The following is a 17,773-nucleotide window of genomic DNA, read 5'->3' as shown; positions in this document are numbered from 1 at the left end:
TTAGTTTTCATTATTTTTGCTACTTTTGTTGTTTTTTTTCTTCTTTTGTTTTACATTAATTCAGTCAATTTAAGGCTTGTCTAATTCCTAGTGATTTTTAAACAAAATTTATATTCTAGTGCCTATAAATATAGCAACTACTTGTTAATCACCTAGATTTGTACCAATTTCTTTTAAACTATATGTTGTGCCAAAATAAACAAGGCAGACATTGAGAAGTCAGATCTGATCTGACCTCTTTATGGACTTTGCATTTGAAAGCCATCAAAAACGATGTGGAAGTAGGGCCTCTAATCTAACAAATCTTGGCTGCCTGCAGGTTTGTATATCTGCTTTCTCTTTTCTTTGTCTATTTTTATGCTCTTCAAAAGGTTTATCTTTGAGGCCTTTATCCTGTGGCCTCCATGGGCTCAGAGGAGACATCAGATCATGTAGATTTTGAAAGACTTGTTCCCGTAAGAAGTAAGGTGAAAAAGTGGGGGGAAAAATGATGAGGTATGGATCACTTTAAAAATAGGTAAACTAGATAAAAAGCAGTAAAGCAAGAAAAAGGAGTTAGAAACCTGCAAAAGGATTTGTTTTCAAAGCAGAACAAGGTATAAAAATGTGTATTTTTTTAGAGGATCACATCTTTTCAGGCTCTGTGTGCTGGTGTGGGGTCCTTGCCATGGAGAGTTTTGACAAGGACAAGTTTCCTTTGGTAGATCTACTCACACTATGACTGAAGAGCTGCTGAATGATAACCCAGCAGTTCCAGTTCTCTTCAGCTTATTAGCAGCATAATTTTTTGGTTATCAATAAGTGAATACAGGGTCATGGATAGGACTCTTGTATGTAAAGCATGTTCATACAGAAGATTTAATTTTGCAATATAATCTTACAGGTACCTTGGAAAAATAAAAGAAGAAAAGATTTTATTGCAACAAGGAAGAAATTACATGGAAATATTTACTTCCCAAACTCTGGCAAAAAAGATAGCTGACAATAGTAGCTGTTGAAGACTTCATCAGTTTAACTGTAAAAAAACCCTCCCATGTGATTGCCTTTCTCCTAAAATATAGTTTGTAAGGCGACTTGGATGACGAGGCCAGGGATGTGATACTGAGATCTTTGTAGAATTTTTTAACCATATCTCCTTTCAAACCAAGTAACCATAAAAACTGAATTAACTCTTGATTTGAGAAATACATTTTGTTTATGTTTTGTGTTTAAAAATTAAGCTGCAGCCAGAAGAAGAAATCTCGTGCTAGAAACAGAGCTTCAGAGGGTGGAACTCATCAGGTTTTTGCCTCAGCTGAGGCTATAAAGGGCATGCTTGTGTATGTAGCTTTGCTGTAGATTTTAATCTCTGTTATTCTGCATTGCAGATTCATTTGTTTTTTAAAGAAGTTGTTAAGAGCTACATAAAATCAAGGACAAAATGAGTACTGCATGATTCATCCCTATATACTGTGTCTATGTGAAGAGGCAGCAGTAATTGCTGATAAAAAATAGAGGGTTTTGCCTAAAATGCCACTTGATGTGTGTGTCTACAGAATTTTATGGTATTTTATTACTGCTTTTTCCAACCAAGGTAAACATTCAACAATCTCAATGGGACAGGATGGGACAGAGCCGCCTTGGAAGGATGCAAAGGGCTTACTTACCTGCACTCAAGTATTATTAAAAAAATGTTGGTCATACAGACTTTTAATTTTGGTGTAGGGTGCCTCTAGAACAGAGCTGTGGAGGCTCTTCTAGGGAGTAGTGTAGCCTTTCTTCCTCTCAGAGGTAGGTATATGGCAAGTAGGAATATGATTATGCCAGTATGAGAAATCTTCAGCTGCCTTTTTGCAGGTGCCTTCAAGGGGAAGAAATCAAATCAAACCTTGAAAGGACGGGGTGTTTCTCTAAAATTAGTTCTGCATGCTAATAAAGATCAGCAAATGGCACTTATGGCTAAAGTGACAAAGTCTGTGTTTTAACAGTCTTTCACATTCATATGGCTTAACTGAAAATGGTGGCAGATATTCCAAAAATCTCAATATGCATTTACAAAATTATTATTTGAATACAAAGTGGTAAGTCAAATATTTCAAACATGAAATCTGAAAATACAGCATAAAGATGGCATGGAAGTCTGTCAACAGTTCTCTGAAAGCTTTATGTGCGCAGATGTTGAAAATATTTTTTCATGTAGTGCTCCCAAGTTTCAGGATTTGATGTCTCAAGATATCCGAGGAAAGATTTCATCCCATATAAAAGCCACAAGTATTGTACCTGAAATGAGAAGTTACAGAAAGGATCTTTATTTAAATGCATTTGAGAAGGACACAGTACTAGTATGAAAAATAAACACGTTGAAGTATTTGAGTGTCTAACACAGTACAGCAGGGACTGCATCAGTACTTTTTGCAAAGGAAGCTTCAATAGGCCATGCAAGTGCTCCGTGTGAGTTAATAATCTTGTTTTCCTAGTATGGTTAATGCTTTGGTCTGTGTAAGCCAAGCCAAAGTCAGAGAGTTTGGCTGGGTGAATCCAACATGGGCACCTTCCTGTTCCTGATTAGGGCTCCTTTCTTTGTAGCTGGATGTATAAATGATTAAACCAGCAACTTAACCCCCATCCCTCATCTGAGTTTGTTAGCTATGTCTGTTTTGATAACCACATCATTTTTAGGTGCTGACAAGTGGGTATAGGATACTGGGTGGTTTTTTTGAAGATCTTTCTCATTTGGGGTTTATTCTGAAACAGAAAAAATGGTAACATTAGAGATAGTGTATGATTCTCATAAAGAAACTTCTATCTCAAGTTAGAAGGGACCCATAAATCTAAATGGCATCCAAACACAGTTTATTATGTCCTTTTTTTTACTGCAGGAAAAAAAAATCAGTTTATTCTTTCAGTGATGAAGAGGATCCTGCTTGTGCCTGAGGAGGATCCTGCGGATGTTGCCCGCATGTAAGCTTGTATTTATGAAACTTCTTAGATCACAAAGAAAGCTTATTGAAAGGGATTCTGTTAGTCCAGTCTGCCACTCAGTGCAGGACTTTGCCTATGCTGGATGGGTCAGTGAGACTTTCCCTGGCTGAGTCCCAAAGACATCCATGCGGGAGACTGGAGCATTTCTCCAGGAAACTGATTACAGTCTTGCTGCACCCTTCCTCCTGAATGCTATCCTGGAGTCTAAACTGAACTTCTCATGCCCTAATTTGTGGCGTTGCTGTTGCCAAAAAGAATGGTTAATCTCTGTTATCCTTGTAAGTACTGAAATAATGCCTGATGGTGCTTAAATCACGCTTTCATCTTGTTTTTGCAGCCTAAACAAGTCTGGTTCCCTCAGCCTTCCCTCTCAGATCAGGTACTCTAGGCCCTTCATCTTTGTGGTCCTCCACTGCCTGGATTCTGTTTTTTGACACAGAATCCCCTGTTGCTTTTGAACTAGGGGACTCCCATGTTCCAGATGCCACCTCACAAGCATTGAGTAGAAGGAGGCAATAATCACAGAATAAATTCATTCGGAAAAGCCCTATGAGATCATGGAGTTCAACCTATGACTGAACACCACCATGGCAATAGATCATGGCACTGAGTGCCACATCAATTCTTTCCTTAAACACCTCCAGGAACAGTGATTTCACCACCTCCCTGGGCGGATCTTCCCAATATCTAATCACACTTTGAGTGAAGAAATTCTTCTTAATGTCCAGCCTAAACTTCCCCTGGCACAGCTTAGGCCTGTGTCTTCTCATCCCATCCCTGGCTGCCTGGGAGAACAGACTGACCCTACCCTATTTCATCCTCCTTCCAGGTATTTCTGGAGTGATAGAGTCCTCTCTGAACCTCTTTCTTCTCCAGGTTAAACAACCCCAGCTCCCTCAGTCACTTCTCGTAAGACTTGTGCTCCAGACCCTTCACCAGCTCTGTTGCCCTTCTCTAGACCCACTCCAGCACCTCAATGTCCTTCCTGAATGGAGGGGGCCCAGAACTGGACACAGGACTCAAGGTGTGGCCTCACCAGCGCTGAGTACAGGGGTCAGTCACTTCCCCAGTCCTGCTGGACACACTATTGTTGATGCAGGGCAAGTGCCACTGACCTTCTTGGCGGCCTGGGCCAGTTGGCTCATGTTCAGCTCATGTCAACCAGCACCCCCAGGTCTCTCTGCTGGGCCACTTTTGACCCACTCTACCCCAGCCTGTAGCCCTGCATGGGGTTGTTGTGGCCAAAGTGTAAGACCCAAGATTTGGTCTCGTTGAATCTCATGTTGTTGATCTCAGCCCACCTCTGCAGCCTGTGGAGATCCCTCTGCAGAAGTGCTGATCCCAAATTGCTCAGGCATGTGCTTTGTCTTGCAGAGAGACCAAACTGTTGTGGACAAATTTCAATTCAGGTCACTGTTAAACATCCTGGGGAGTGTGAACTCCCAGTACTGACACCAGCACACTCTGCATGGTATTGGCCACCAGCCAGGTGTCAACCCATTGATTGTGACAGTTTGAGGTCAGTGGTTTAGCCAATCTTTATTCCATCTAACAGTCTTTTTGTGTGACCCCACTTTGAACCAAGAACACTGTGGGAGGTGGTATCAAAAGCCTTACTGAAGTGAAGGTACACTACATCCCTGCTCCTTCCTCATTCTTACATGCATTCAATCACAGAAGGCAACCAAGCTGGTCAGGCATGGATTACCCTCACTAAGTCTGCTGACTGCTCCTGTGTTTATCTTTGTGTTGTTTACATGGTTTGAAATGGATTCCTAGACTAGATACTCCACCATCTTCCCACTGACTGAAGTGAGACCAACTAACTTATAGTTCCCTGGCTTCTCCTCAAAAGCAGGCATAGCATTAGCACATTTCCCATTGGCAGGAACCTCCTCTAACAGCAGTGACTTCTCATAAATGGAGGACAATTCTAACACTGGCCAATTCTATCTTCATTTCTAGGTGCACCCCACTAGAATCAACGGATTCATAATCACATATGTAGTTCCTATTCATTGTTTCCTATTTACTGCTTCATTTCCAAAACCTTACTGATTTACACAAGAGGTTTAGGAGCAAATTTTGCTTGGGAAGACTGAGTGGTACCTCAGCCTTTTCCATGCCATCCATCACTAGGTTGTCTCCCCCATCCACTGATGGACCTGCATTTTCTCTGGACATTTTCTGTGATTAGTATATTTGTAACTCTGCATGTCCCTGCTCTTAGTTCCAGCTGAGCTCTAATCTTCCTAACTTTGTTTCCAAGTGCCTGTGCAAAGCTCTTACACTCCTCCTTTGCTGCCTGTCGCAGTTTCAACTTTTTACATGTTCTCCTTTCTTGTAGGGAAGCTCTTTGTCTAGCCAGCAGGGTTTTTTGTCCCAATTCCAAGTCTAACACTATGTGACAGATTCCTTCTGCACATCTAAATCTATTACTGACCTCTCATGAGATTTTTCTAAAAATCACCTTTTCCCATTTTTAGCAGCTTCCAAGGGAATTACTACTGATTTAGCAATTCCCTAGATAAGGAGAATTCTGTTTTGAAGTCCAAAGTCTGGACAGCTCTGGTATTTACCTAACCAGTCTTCCTCTGCACCCTGAACTCTTGTGAGGACTACAATTCAAGTGACCACATTCAGGACCCATTCTTCTCTGTAGGTAGGTCAAGTTCAGCATTACCACTCACTGGCACTTCAGTATTTGAATTAGACATAATTACTGACAGTTTCTAGGAACTTCATTGATTGCATCCACTGATTGCATGAGAGTTTTCACTCTCTCAGATGATGTCCGTGGAACTGAAAACCCCTATGAGGACCAAAGTCTAGGAATTGGAGTAGTTTGTTTTCCAATTGTTTGTTGAAAACTTTCTTTGTTGCCAAGTCCCTGAGATACTGAACACTTCACTGCACATGGACTTTCTTTGCTTAAGTGTTCTGAACTTGCTGGCAGCCTCAGAATAGCCTCTCCTCTGAGCAGGAGGGTCAAAGTCTCACCTGTTGCCTTCTCCCTTGTTCACCTCCTCCACTTACATCTACTGCTAGGTGACTCTTGTGGCACTTATTTTCTAAGGAATAGTATTAGTCTTTATAGTAAAACTTATATAAAGAAGGGGGTCTTGGTTCTGGTTTTGTAGTGTTAGAAATGTAGCAAGAGGCCAGTCCAGGCTGGATGGCTTTGAGCATCTTAGTCTAGTGGAAGGTGTCCCTGCCCCTAGCAGGGGGATTGGAACTGGATGTCCCTCACTCTACAGTACAATTCTATGATATGCTAAGCTGGCACCTGTCCAGGAAAGAGCATTTGATTTTATTGACCTCATGACTATCTTGTCACCAACTCTTCCATTTGTTGCTGCCATCTTCCTGGTACTGAAAGAGCAGCCTTAGCTCAGTCCCCATCATTAGTGATGGTATAATCATGCCTGGACAACTAGCATGAATTCCTTTGGCAGTAAAACAGAAACCATCTTTGTTCCACTGTTACTTACTGAGTCTGTGTTCACAATGCAGAACTTAGGCCTGCCTGTACTACGTTATAAACACTTGCTGGCATCTCTCTCTCTTGCAGGAATCCAGAGTTCAATGCTGCTGGAGAATCAGCTTCACCAGACCATCGGTGAAGCCATTTTGAAAAATGAGTAATTAACTACAGTGTCAAGATTAAATTCCTGGAAGACCATAAACCACCAGTAGATTTGTTAATCCTAAAAGAAAACTTCCATTTTATCTTTGTCTTGTGAAAGTGATAATCAATCTTCCTCTTCTTCCAAGTGTCTCTTCTAAGAAAATTGTTTACAATATGCTTACAGCCAGATCAGAATTCAGTTATATACTGAATGCTCTCCATATCCTTGTCCTCATGGATTTTTGCTACAGCCATATATGAGAATATATTGCACATTGCACTGTCAATTTTAAGTTTCACAATATGTTAGTCCATGGTTCTACTGTGAGGTAGTTATTACAGCAAAACAAAAAAAACCCTTCTGAAAGAATTTCCCAAAGTAAGAACTAAGTAATTTAACCATTTAAGAGGCTGATGCTGGAAGAAGTAAGACATTAGATTAGCATATCATTGTGACTCTGCCAGTTTCCAGGAAGTCTGAAACAGCATTTCTGCTGACAGGTGGATTCTGAAAGTAGTTTTTTGCAATTGAATTTAAAATATCCCTTCCCTCATCATCTACTTTCATGATTCTGCTTAGAGGTTCTTTCCACAAGAATTTATCATCGTAACAGGTCATTTTCTTAGATGCCTCATCATTTTGTCCAATCATGAAAGAAAAAAATCTATTCCTATTATTTTCTTATTTTCAAAATGTGTCAGAAAAATTTCACTTTATATTAATATTTGTAGATATGCACTCCTGTAGTCATCAATTCAGTTTTCAAATACAGCAATCTCCTATACACTTCTACCTCAGACACTGTATTTGTTTAATACTCTTGATTTATAAGATCTCTTAAATGTATCCATGAAACATCCTTGTTCTGTAATGAGATATTTTTATCACCAATAAATTACTCAGTCCTTCAGGTGATCCATAGACCTGAGATCTGTTGGCTACAGTAGTGACACTGTGCAAGAAGTGATGTGTCCTGAGTATTTGCATCTTTACAGCTGCTCAGTCTGGAGGAGTTCCTTTCCCTCACAGATCAAGAAACAGCATTCAATGTATTCTGTATGTATATTTCAGGTGTTAACTAATGACAAACAACTGTTTATGAATTTTCATAGAAATGTAACATTGCTCCCTAATCATATTCTAAGTTCCACAAGTCATGGGTCCATTTCAGTTAACGGCTGTTGATTTTCTTACATCAAAAATCACCTGGAGGTTTTCTGCAAAGCTGTTCTGCAGGACACATCTTGGCATGTGAGTAGAACAGGGGTTTCAGAATGCCTCCTGTTTCTTTAAATCACTTTCCAAAGATTAAATCCCACATGCTTACAACCTGAAAAATCTTTAAATGGTTATGAGGTTGAAGTCAGTTAAAGAAAGCCAAAGCTGAATGTGGGTCTGTCAGGACCCGAGCAATACTGAATAGCTTTGCCTATGACATTTCATTAATTACTCACTGAACAGTTATCAAGCTTACTCTATTGTTCAGTCATCCTGTTTAGAGATCTAATTCAAATAGATTCTATTAAAGTGAATTTTTGTTAGGTTTAAACTTCCATCTTTGTTTTTGGCTGACTGAGAGTCAAGGCAAGCAGAACACGCTCATACCTGAACTCAAGAAAAGGAAGTTTTTGGTCATAACAGGAATCCTTTCCAGTGTTTCCTGTGTATACTTTACATTCTGTTGTTCCTTCATCACTGTTGTACCTTCTAATAGGATTAACAGTCATGAAAGAATTTGGGATTAGCAGACTGCTTCTTTATATACCCTAAGCAGAAAGCTCAAGATTTGTAGGGACCAACTGTAAACAAACAACAGCATGAAGTGTCACATGGAGCATTTTCATCTGCACACAGCTAGAAGTCATAATCAATAGCTTCCAAATTAAAACCAAAATTTAAGTTAGAAAAACCCTAGTGCTAACACTTTTTTGTTCCTAAACTAAAAGCAGACGGTGTCCAACAGTGACTAGGGGAAAAACACAGGATGGGAACTGCAAAGTTTAGACCCCATGTGGAGAAAAATCATAGAAGTGGTAATTGAGAAAGCATATTTAAAGCACTTGTCCCAATACCTCTGGGTAGGGTTGGTTTGTTAATTTATAATCCCCATGTTTTTATAAACTGTCACAAAACAAGACAGACACTGTGTGGTAACCAGAATGTTTCTCTTTTTGAAGTTAATCAGGCTGATATTTAGTTTCAGGTAAGGACCACATGATCTTTAAAGGTCCTTCCCAATCCAAATAATTCTATAGTTCCTAAACAGTGCTGCAGGCACTCTACACAGAGCATTAAAAATTTTTAAAATACAAAGCCTGCAATTGCAAAATAAAACCATGATTCTGAATGACTTCAACACATATATTATAATTTTCTGTTTGCTGGGTGTATTATTTAACACAAAAATCAAGCACTCTCAAATAAAGAACACTTATTACTTGATTTATGAACCATGTACTAAATAACACTTTCTCAAACACATAAAGTATTAAGAACTTACCTAGGCATGGTGCTATCCAATATACTATTGTGTAACTCAAAAATCTGTCATAGAAACAATCTGCATGTAATGAAAAAGCCAGTGCTGGGTTAAATATTGCTCCTGTGAGATTTCCACCTGCAATAAGATATAGACAACATGAAATCAAACCGTCTTTCTTAATATTTACTTTAAATTCAAATGCACATACACCATACTACATGAAATTTACACCCTGCAATAAAATGAATTATCAGAAACAGTTTGAACAGGTAAAACTCTTCTGAAGTAATTTACCTGATGATGGAGTAAACAGTTGAACTGTTTTCTCAAAGGCTTTAAAACATTTTAAGGGTAAGCTATAACTTCCTTTATCTTTTTCTAGCAAATATTCTTTAAAGAGATAGGTCTGGCTAATGCTGAATGTTTCTACTGATAAAGCTAGAAGCTATTCCCATATCATGATTTTAGAGGAGACAGAAATTACTCAAGCCATTTCATTTCAGCCTCATGTCATATGAAACACATACGCAAGATAGAAGAAAAAACTGTCAAGTAGTGTTCTTGCTAAGGTGACCTCTACACTTTCTTATAAGAACACTAATATTACTATATCAATGTACAGAATGCTAAGATTTTCACATGGTTTAACAACTGTGGGAAAACTCTGTATGTTGTTCAAAGAAAATAAAAGCAAGTGCCACTCCACTCTCTTGTAGAAGGAAGACAAGCATCTTTCCTTGCCTCTGATTTCAGATGTAAATGAAGTTGCCTAAACATTTTCTAAATAACAAGATCCAAACACATTACACTGGGGACTAAACTGTAATTACACTGCAGATGAACCTGGAGCTAAGTGTGTTTAATTCTGACATATGTTGCTCCTCTCATTGCAATTCTGCAGAAAAAGCATTACTCATAGCTAAATTACCTGTATTCCTGTACTGTTAGTTACTTACCATCCCATACCTGTTTTATCTACGAACCTATTCCATAAAATATTCTATAATTGCATCTGTATAATTCATAACAGCTTATTCTTGACTTCTCCCCAAATAACCTTGTATGAGCTTTGAACTTACCCTTTGTACAAATACCCTGCTGCTGTAATCTTCATTTGCTATGACTGTGCAATCATTTATCCAAAGTTTTAGTAAGGTCTTTGTCATTCTCTTCGTCTGTATTTCTCTTTCTATATTCTCCTAATTATTTCTTTTACTATTATTACAGTTCAGGAAAATTTTAATCTTCGTTTGCCTACTCAGTTTACTGTGGTTTTACACTTGTTTTCAAGAACAAGTCAGATTTATTGTGCAGTCTGTTTTTCTGCACACTGACATATTAGCAATGTCCACGGTTGCCAGGAAGCCCAGCTACACTAATTTACTTTGCTTTAATCTGTTTATGACTCCACTGCTTCTGCTTTTATATCCACAAACATACAGTTGAAAGCAGAATTTCACTCTCAGGATGCAGGTGATCAACATTAAGCATTAGACAGAGTTTTAACTGCTGTATTTCTTCAATATTCATTACTAATAACAACTGGAATATCAACCATAGGCCAGGGGCACCACTATAATCTTACTTAAAATTATTTATTTAACACCTCAGTCTGTGTACCAGAAAAGACAAATTATTTTATGGCAGGAGAAGTATAATCTCTTTGATGGGACATGCATAAAACTTTAAAAGGGGAAGTAATGGCCACACAGTACATGAGAAAGTAATTTTACCTTTTTGCCTTTATTAAAGGCCAAAATTAGGAAGAAACTCAGAATTAAAAAATGTATGTAATTATACCTTGATATGTTAGGCTCAGAAAAAAATCAAATCACTTTCATATGATTCTGACTTACTCTAATGCTGCCAGTAAATTAAAAAGACCTAAAAGGTGTATTTTTTAACCCCTAAGTAAGTACTCTACCAAAGGCATTCTACAAAAATATTCTTTACTATCATGTATATGGTCTGCATCCTTAGATAATGAGTCATTCCTTTAAGATGCAAAGACATAATGTTATTTTTTCCCTTTATTTAGTGGAAAAAAGAAAGTGAAGTATCAGACCATTTGTGTACAGTATGTACTACTATAAAAATTTGGGTTGTGCAGGACTAAATGTAAAAAAAAATCCAAATATTTTTAATTGTGAAAAAGTATAAGAAAAACTAAAGAAACAGTCTGTAATTTCAATAATACTGTATAACCTGATGTTATTTGTTGGAGTAAGGTGCATGGCAGACCTATAAACAGTAAACAAAGAGGTGCAGAAGATTTGCTGAGAATGATCCAGTTCAGCTAAATTATGCATCTGTCTTCACAGCCTGCAGGTGAGAACTCACCCTGCTGGAGGGCACTGTTTGTGACACCTGATTTGTCAGTGACTCTCCCTACTGTGTGTAAGAAGCAGAGATGGGACAGGCATGGTTAGGGCTATGCCATGAGATGCACAGGATATATGGGACATGTGCAGCAGACTTCACCCATGGCCACTTCCCAGGCTCCTCATTACTGCCTCAGCTCTGACAGGATCTGAATACCTCTGTATCTTTATAGCAGACAGGTAGATTGGAGTTCAAAAGAAATGCAAAGAAAAATGTCCAGGTGGCACAGGGTGTTGTGCACACGATGCAAAAGAGGCTTGAGGTTTCCTAGAAGTGCAGATCGATTGCACCACAGAGTCCCAACGAGCCCGAGTTTATGGCATGGAAGGGCACTTGCACACTCAGCCTTCACGTGGCACACAAAGACTTCTCCTGCTAGAAAAAGACAGGACCCTGGCCAATGACACTGGGAGTGAATTCTTGGTATGAATGAGCTAAAAGAAAGGCAATGTGACCTGTATTATTTTATATATAATAATCCTGCTTTGCTAAGCAGGAGAAGAATGTCAGGAATCAGGAATGCAGATTTCTATGCTTGGAGAAGAGGGAGGAGGATATTTGGCTACACTTCCACCACGCAACTCAGAAATATATTTACTGTCCTCAAATGCACTGACACCTTGCTTCTGCTTTTAGAAAGTAGTTCAAATTGCTAAGTTAATTCTCAAAATTCCCTGTCGACTTGTAGGCATTAGCTAGTTTCAGCTAAAGATAATGAGTAAAGATTTTTACATTAGTATATCTGGAAATGTGACTGTACACTGTTCTAGATGCTATTATGTTAAATAGCATTAATACAGCTAAACCTTTAGGACAAGGCATCAATGACATCTTGGATGTTTGCAGGTAAGAGAAGTGATCTCCCTCTCTCAAAGGGATTTGGTAATTCTCTAGATGACTTTTTCTGTGGTAGGGGCAGTAGCAATAGCAAGAGTTCTGTAATCATCTCTTTCACCTCTCCAAGCTACACTATCTCCTTGCCAGTTAGGAGGACTCCCTGCAGGGCAGTCCTCAAGCGACCTAACAACTCTTGTCACTTCGGCGGGGACAAGAGGGAACAACAACAGTCAGAAGAAAGACCTTCAGACTGACTCCCCTCACCTCTCCCTTCCCAGTGGTCCAGAGAGGATGCACAGGTGCCAGCGTCCCAGCTCTGGGAAGCACGAGGTGACAATCAGGTAGCAAAAGGCAGGGATATGGATACACATGGCATTACACACAACGGAGGCTCTAATACAACATGCACCTATTTCCCCCCTTTTTTTTACATTTGGTCTCATGAGGTATTATTTCTGTATGCATTCCACAAATAACCATTCCCGCTTCTGACTTAAGGATGCAGTTAAATAAACTGCACTGATATGAATTATGCATTATTTAAATGCATAGTTTCCATATTACCAGTTTGTACCCTGCTGTTGCACAATCAGCACTTTCTCCTGATGCAGCCAGCGGTGCTCTCCCAATGTCACTTAGTAATCAGAGCACATAGTATGAAATCTCTCACGCTGTATAAATAGTTGGATTATGAAACAATCCTTCACTGAGATATTTTAACACTTAACCATATGTACTTGCAGACTGACATCACTTTAACTGCATAACTCATTTCATTCTTAACCCCATACCTGCCTGGAATGCAACCAGGCAAACTTTATATAAATGCCAAGTGAAGTTTGCATATGTCGAAAAAGGAAAGTGTAATTAAAAAAAAAAAAAACCAAAGCATTGTGCACCTTAATTAACACTTCTAAGAAAACGGCAAGAACCCATTCCATTACAACTTTATTGGAGGAACAGAAGAAAGAAAGTAAAAAGACTAACCTGCATACACGAGCATGGTGATGAGAAGAGCAATCAAATGGACCCTGTATTTGGGATTAACACTTTCGGCTCGCAGGACGGCCAGCTGGAAAACGACAGAAAAGAGCAGTTCTATGCAGAACGCCTGCGTCTCTGTAGTCTGCATGGGGCTGCTGCAGCCCTGTGAGAGCGCTCCGAGATGCGGCTCCGTCATCCCCAGACTCCAGATAAAGTGCATGAACACTCTGGCGAGCACTGCGGCCACGAACTGAGCGGCGATCTTGAGTCCCCCCACGCTGAGCGATGTCCCGCCGCCCCACATGGGCTGCAGGGTCCCGCAGGGATTGCAGGCGCTGCCGGCCAGGGTCAGGCCGTGCAGGACGGTGAAGCCGTAGGTGAGCGTCAGGGCGGTGTGCGGCTTCGGCTCCACGTTGCCGAGCAGGCTGAGCTCGTTCGTGCAGGCGCAAATCTGGAAGGTGCTGAACATCTCCACAAGGAAAGCGAAGAGGAGCGGGCGGGAGTACAGCCGGCGCCGGGCCAGCCTCCGGCACAGCCCCACGGCCACCACGACGCCGGACATGAGCAGCAGGGAGCTGCCGAGCCCACCGACAGCCATGCCCGGAGCTTCACAGGCCCGAGGGCTCGCCGAAGGTGCAGCCCCACGCCCTGCGGGGACAAAGCGAGCAGGAGACGGAGGGAAAATGCCCCCGCTTTCCCCCGGAGGTAGGAACCGGCGTCTGTTCCACCTGCGAGGAGCCTGACTCACCCTCCGCTCGGCGGAGCAAAGGGCAGGGCTGAGGGCAGGGGGATCCCGCTTCCTGCCAGGGCACGGGTCAGGACATGGAAGCTGTCTCCCTGCGGTGGAAAAGCACGGCGAGGGGAGCGGGGACAAGGGAGCTCCGCTGCCCCCTCAGCCCCTCCGCCGCGGGACGGAACGGGCTCCCCCGTCCCCTCAGCCTGCCGGAGGGCAGGGAGGGCCTCGACTCCCGGCCGCGGGGGAACGGGAGGGGAGCCGACTTTCCCGGCGGGATCGGCGCTGCGGCGCGTCCGCGGGAGCGCTTCCAGCCCCGGCGCGGAGCCGGGCACGGGCTCGGCCGCGCCGCCCCCTCCGGCGGCCGCTGCGGCACCGCGCATGCGGCGGGGCGCGCGGGGAGCGGCGGGGGCGCGCCCGGCCCGGCACCGACACCGGCACCAAAACCGGCACCGGCACCAAAACCGGCACCGACACCAAAACCAGCACCGGCACCAAAACCAGCACCGGCACCAAAACCGGCACCGGCACCGACCCCGGCACCGACACCGACACCAAAACCGGCACCGGCACCAAAACCGGCACCGGCACCGGCCGCGACACCGGCCCCGGGGCACACACTGCCCCGCCTGTCCGCGCCGTGAGGGGCCTCGCCCCGCGGATTGCAGCCAGCCAGAGCCAGAGACAGGGGTAGTTGTGTAGAGTTACGCCAGCTGCGTGCTCGGCGGTGTTCGGCAAAACGAGCACGCCGACTATCGGAACTTTTTACTATTTATACATTGTAGCACACACAGGCATTAAAGAATCGCAGGTTAGAAAAGACCTCTAACGTGACGTGGAGTCCAACCTGTGACCGAACACCACCATGTCAATAAACTATGGCATTGAGTGCCACATCCTTAAACACCTTCAGGAACAGTGACCACATCCCTGGGCAGCCCATTCCAATGTCTAGTCACCCTTTCTGTGAAGAAATTCTTCCTGATGTCCAGCCTAAACCTCCCTTCACACAGCTAAAGCTTATGCCTTCTCATCCTCTCACCTTCTCATCCTCTCACCTGTTACCTGAAGAAGAGACTGGCCCCTACCTGGCCGCAGCCTTCTTTCAGGGAGTTGTAGAGAGAGAAATTCCCATCTGAACCTCTTTCACGCTAAGCACCTTCAGCCCCTCCTCATAAGGTCTGTTCACCGACTGCAAGTTACATAGTTCTCTTATTAATCAGTACTCTCTCTAATATTGGTTAATGATTCTCTCACTTCTCGTTCCAATTAGTCTGCAGGGTCAGTGTTTATCGTTTTTGAATCAGTGGGTTTCGTGGGTCAGGGGTGTGTGAGTTGGTGGTGAGGACCTCACCCTGCCAGAATTACCTTTTACCCAGTTGGAGCTGATTCAGCACAGTTGCTGAGTTGTCTTTATTAGTTTCTTCCTTATCTTGTGAGTTCTGCCAAATGTCCTTGTGGCCCATAAATTCTGTGTTGTGTCCACTATCAGCGGTATATCCTTCTTCCCAAGCTCCCCCTAGGTCTGAGGTCGTGGAAACATGCTGAGCTCTAAACCTTTACAAGGCAATTCTACTGACAATTAATTTGTGTTTCTAACACCCACACATCACTTAGAGCTTGTTGGCTGCTCTGTTTCCTGGATGAAACCTCCTTCCTTGTCGACCAAGCTTGAAATACACAAAGACCAAACATTAGAGAACATCCTTTCTCAAGAAAATTTTCGCATTTACCAAATTTTGTGACGAGAGGGGTTTCTTTCCTGTGTTTTTGGGAACCTGGTGGTGCAAAAAGCAGGTGTGCAGATTGATTCAGCCTCTTCCTCCCACACGCTTGCTGGGAGAAGGGTGTTTGACAGAGTGCCTGGAGGAAGCAGGTGGTGAGTCTCGGGCTTCTCCAGTGGAGGCAATGCTAAAAATAGGCTTCAGCCTCATTCTGCTGAATGTAGTAACGTTGGTGTTCATAGCAGGGCCCAAATGGCATCAGGACTGTCCTGGAAAAATAGGCAACGGCTCCTTTAGGGTGGTTCTTTGGGCCTGGTAACTGAGAAGGGTGAGCCCAGCATGAGGCAACTGGGAAATTGGGAAATGCTTCCTGTCCTGTTAGGCTGGGGCTGAATTTTCCTTCAGTCTCTCTCTGCAGTGCTATTTTTGCAGTATTTGGAATGGGTTGTACCGCTTCCCAGAGTGTTTTTCTGGTGGGAAAAGAGAAAAAATGCCCAAGCTCTGAGCACATGAATGGTTGTGGCATGTGTCATTGGGTATACTGATTTAGTTTACCCCCTAATAAAACAAAAATAAAATAAAACAAAAATAAATGTGTTTCTTACTTTTCCTCCTCTCTGTCACTGACTGGCGATGTCTTTTTAGGAGTGTCCAAATACTGATTGTATGAACTCTAAAGTGCTGCGAGTGCTGCAACCAGCAGTAACCACTGTGCTGCAGTTCAGTGCACCTGCAAGGAGGGGCAAATGCTGAATGTTTTTCTAAATTCCAATATCCAGTAGTTTTGCCACAAGGTGGCATCAATGAGAGTTTATTAGACCTAGCAGGAATGACTTCTGTCCCATCAAGGTCTGCGCAGAGTGTTTCTTGCAAGGAGGCAATACACAGATCTGTTACTTCCAAGCAACAACAGCAAGCTTTTAGTTGAAGGTTACCCTACCATAAAGATCAAAGTTGAAACATACAGACTTGTTTCTCTGGAAGGGAGTGACATGACAAGCTCTTCCTCATTTCCAGAAATGTAGGACCATTTAGACATCTGGTTTAACAAGTGTAGGGATAAAAGAGTACTTGGAAGGTGAATTTGGCTTTGGGAAATAGGGTTGTTTTAACAGGAGAGGGGGGGAAAAACAGTTGAATAGTGATGATATAAAGAGAGGAAAAGAGAAAATGACAGAACAGTAAATATCAGGCTTTTACTGTTTGTACAAGATTAGATGTCAAAAAACTTGAGTGAAGCAAGTATTAAGTCATTACATAAGTCTCAAAACACTTTCATGAAAACTATGCATTGAAACAACGACTTTTCCCAGGAATGAGGTTTTGTGGATGTAATGTGGAAGGGAAAAAACCCAGTCTCTTTCAGAGCATTGTTGCTTGTGCATATGACCAGTCATGAATTTGTCATTTTAAAACAGACTAATAAGTTGGATGTTTGATTTAATAGCATGGTCTCGAGGTGGATTACTGGAATGTGGATTGGAATAGATTACATCTTTTAGTTATCTGTACGACCACCTCTGAATATTTTACTTCCTGGTGTACATATAATTGTATTTTTTGACCACCAGAGGGTAGTGCCATTCTGAACAATTGCTTTTGGGGTTCTGCTATAGGAGCTTTATTTTGTGTTTTGCCATAAGGAGGTGAGAATAGTAGATCTAGGTTCAAGTTCAAGCCCTTAATTTTGTACTTTGTAAAAACGAGTGTTCAAGCGTGAAATGTCTCTCAAATTTCACTTTACAACATACAGGGTTTTTGGTACTGAATTAGTTAGGCTCATCAGTTCCTTATTGGTGGCATTGGTGACTCTATCTCGCTCCGGGTTGTCCTTGTGTATGGTCTCTCCTCCCTGCACAAGATTCTCTCATGATGCTGCTGCCTGCTCTATCCCAGGATATATATAATTTCCCTTTTGTCTGATTTGTCTCATTTACTTTTTTCCTCATTTCAGAGGAAATTCTCTCATTCTCTCCACATCCTTTTCTCCCATGTTCCCTTCCATGCAAATCAGTCTTTATATTTTCCTTCCTATTTGTGT

The 17,773-nt window shown here is 42.1% G+C and overlaps 1 protein-coding gene across 1 annotated transcript; it reads right to left on the bottom strand.

Annotated features, from left to right (window-relative positions):
- Nucleotides 1–897: 897 nt before the first annotated feature.
- On the bottom strand, nucleotides 898–14,389 carry AQP11 (aquaporin 11). Its single transcript, XM_066341226.1, has 3 exons — nucleotides 13,279–14,389; nucleotides 9,091–9,207; nucleotides 898–2,259 (listed from the first exon to the last, which is right to left on the bottom strand). Exons 1-3 carry the CDS (start codon nucleotides 13,871–13,873, stop codon nucleotides 2,207–2,209), a joined length of 765 nt encoding a protein of 254 aa, XP_066197323.1. The 5' UTR covers nucleotides 13,874–14,389; the 3' UTR covers nucleotides 898–2,206.
- Nucleotides 14,390–17,773: the final 3,384 nt, after the last annotated feature.

The sequence above is a fragment of the Sylvia atricapilla genome, chromosome 2 (assembly GCF_009819655.1).
Source record: "Sylvia atricapilla isolate bSylAtr1 chromosome 2, bSylAtr1.pri, whole genome shotgun sequence".
Taxonomy (NCBI): Eukaryota; Metazoa; Chordata; class Aves; order Passeriformes; family Sylviidae; genus Sylvia; species Sylvia atricapilla.
This window is presented reverse-complemented; position numbering and strand designations above follow the sequence as displayed.

Coding starts and splice junctions, on each gene's coding strand:
- AQP11 (XM_066341226.1), bottom strand. CDS start 13,873: ATGGCTGTCGGTGGGCTCGGCAGCTCCCTGCTGCTCATGTCCGGCGTC. Junction 9,208..13,278: donor CACCATGCTCGTGTATGCAG/GTTAGTCTTTTT, acceptor ATCTTATTGCAG/GTGGAAATCTCACAGGAGCA. Junction 2,260..9,090: donor TTGGATAGCACCATGCCTAG/GTAAGTTCTTAA, acceptor TTCTCATTTCAG/GTACAATACTTGTGGCTTTT.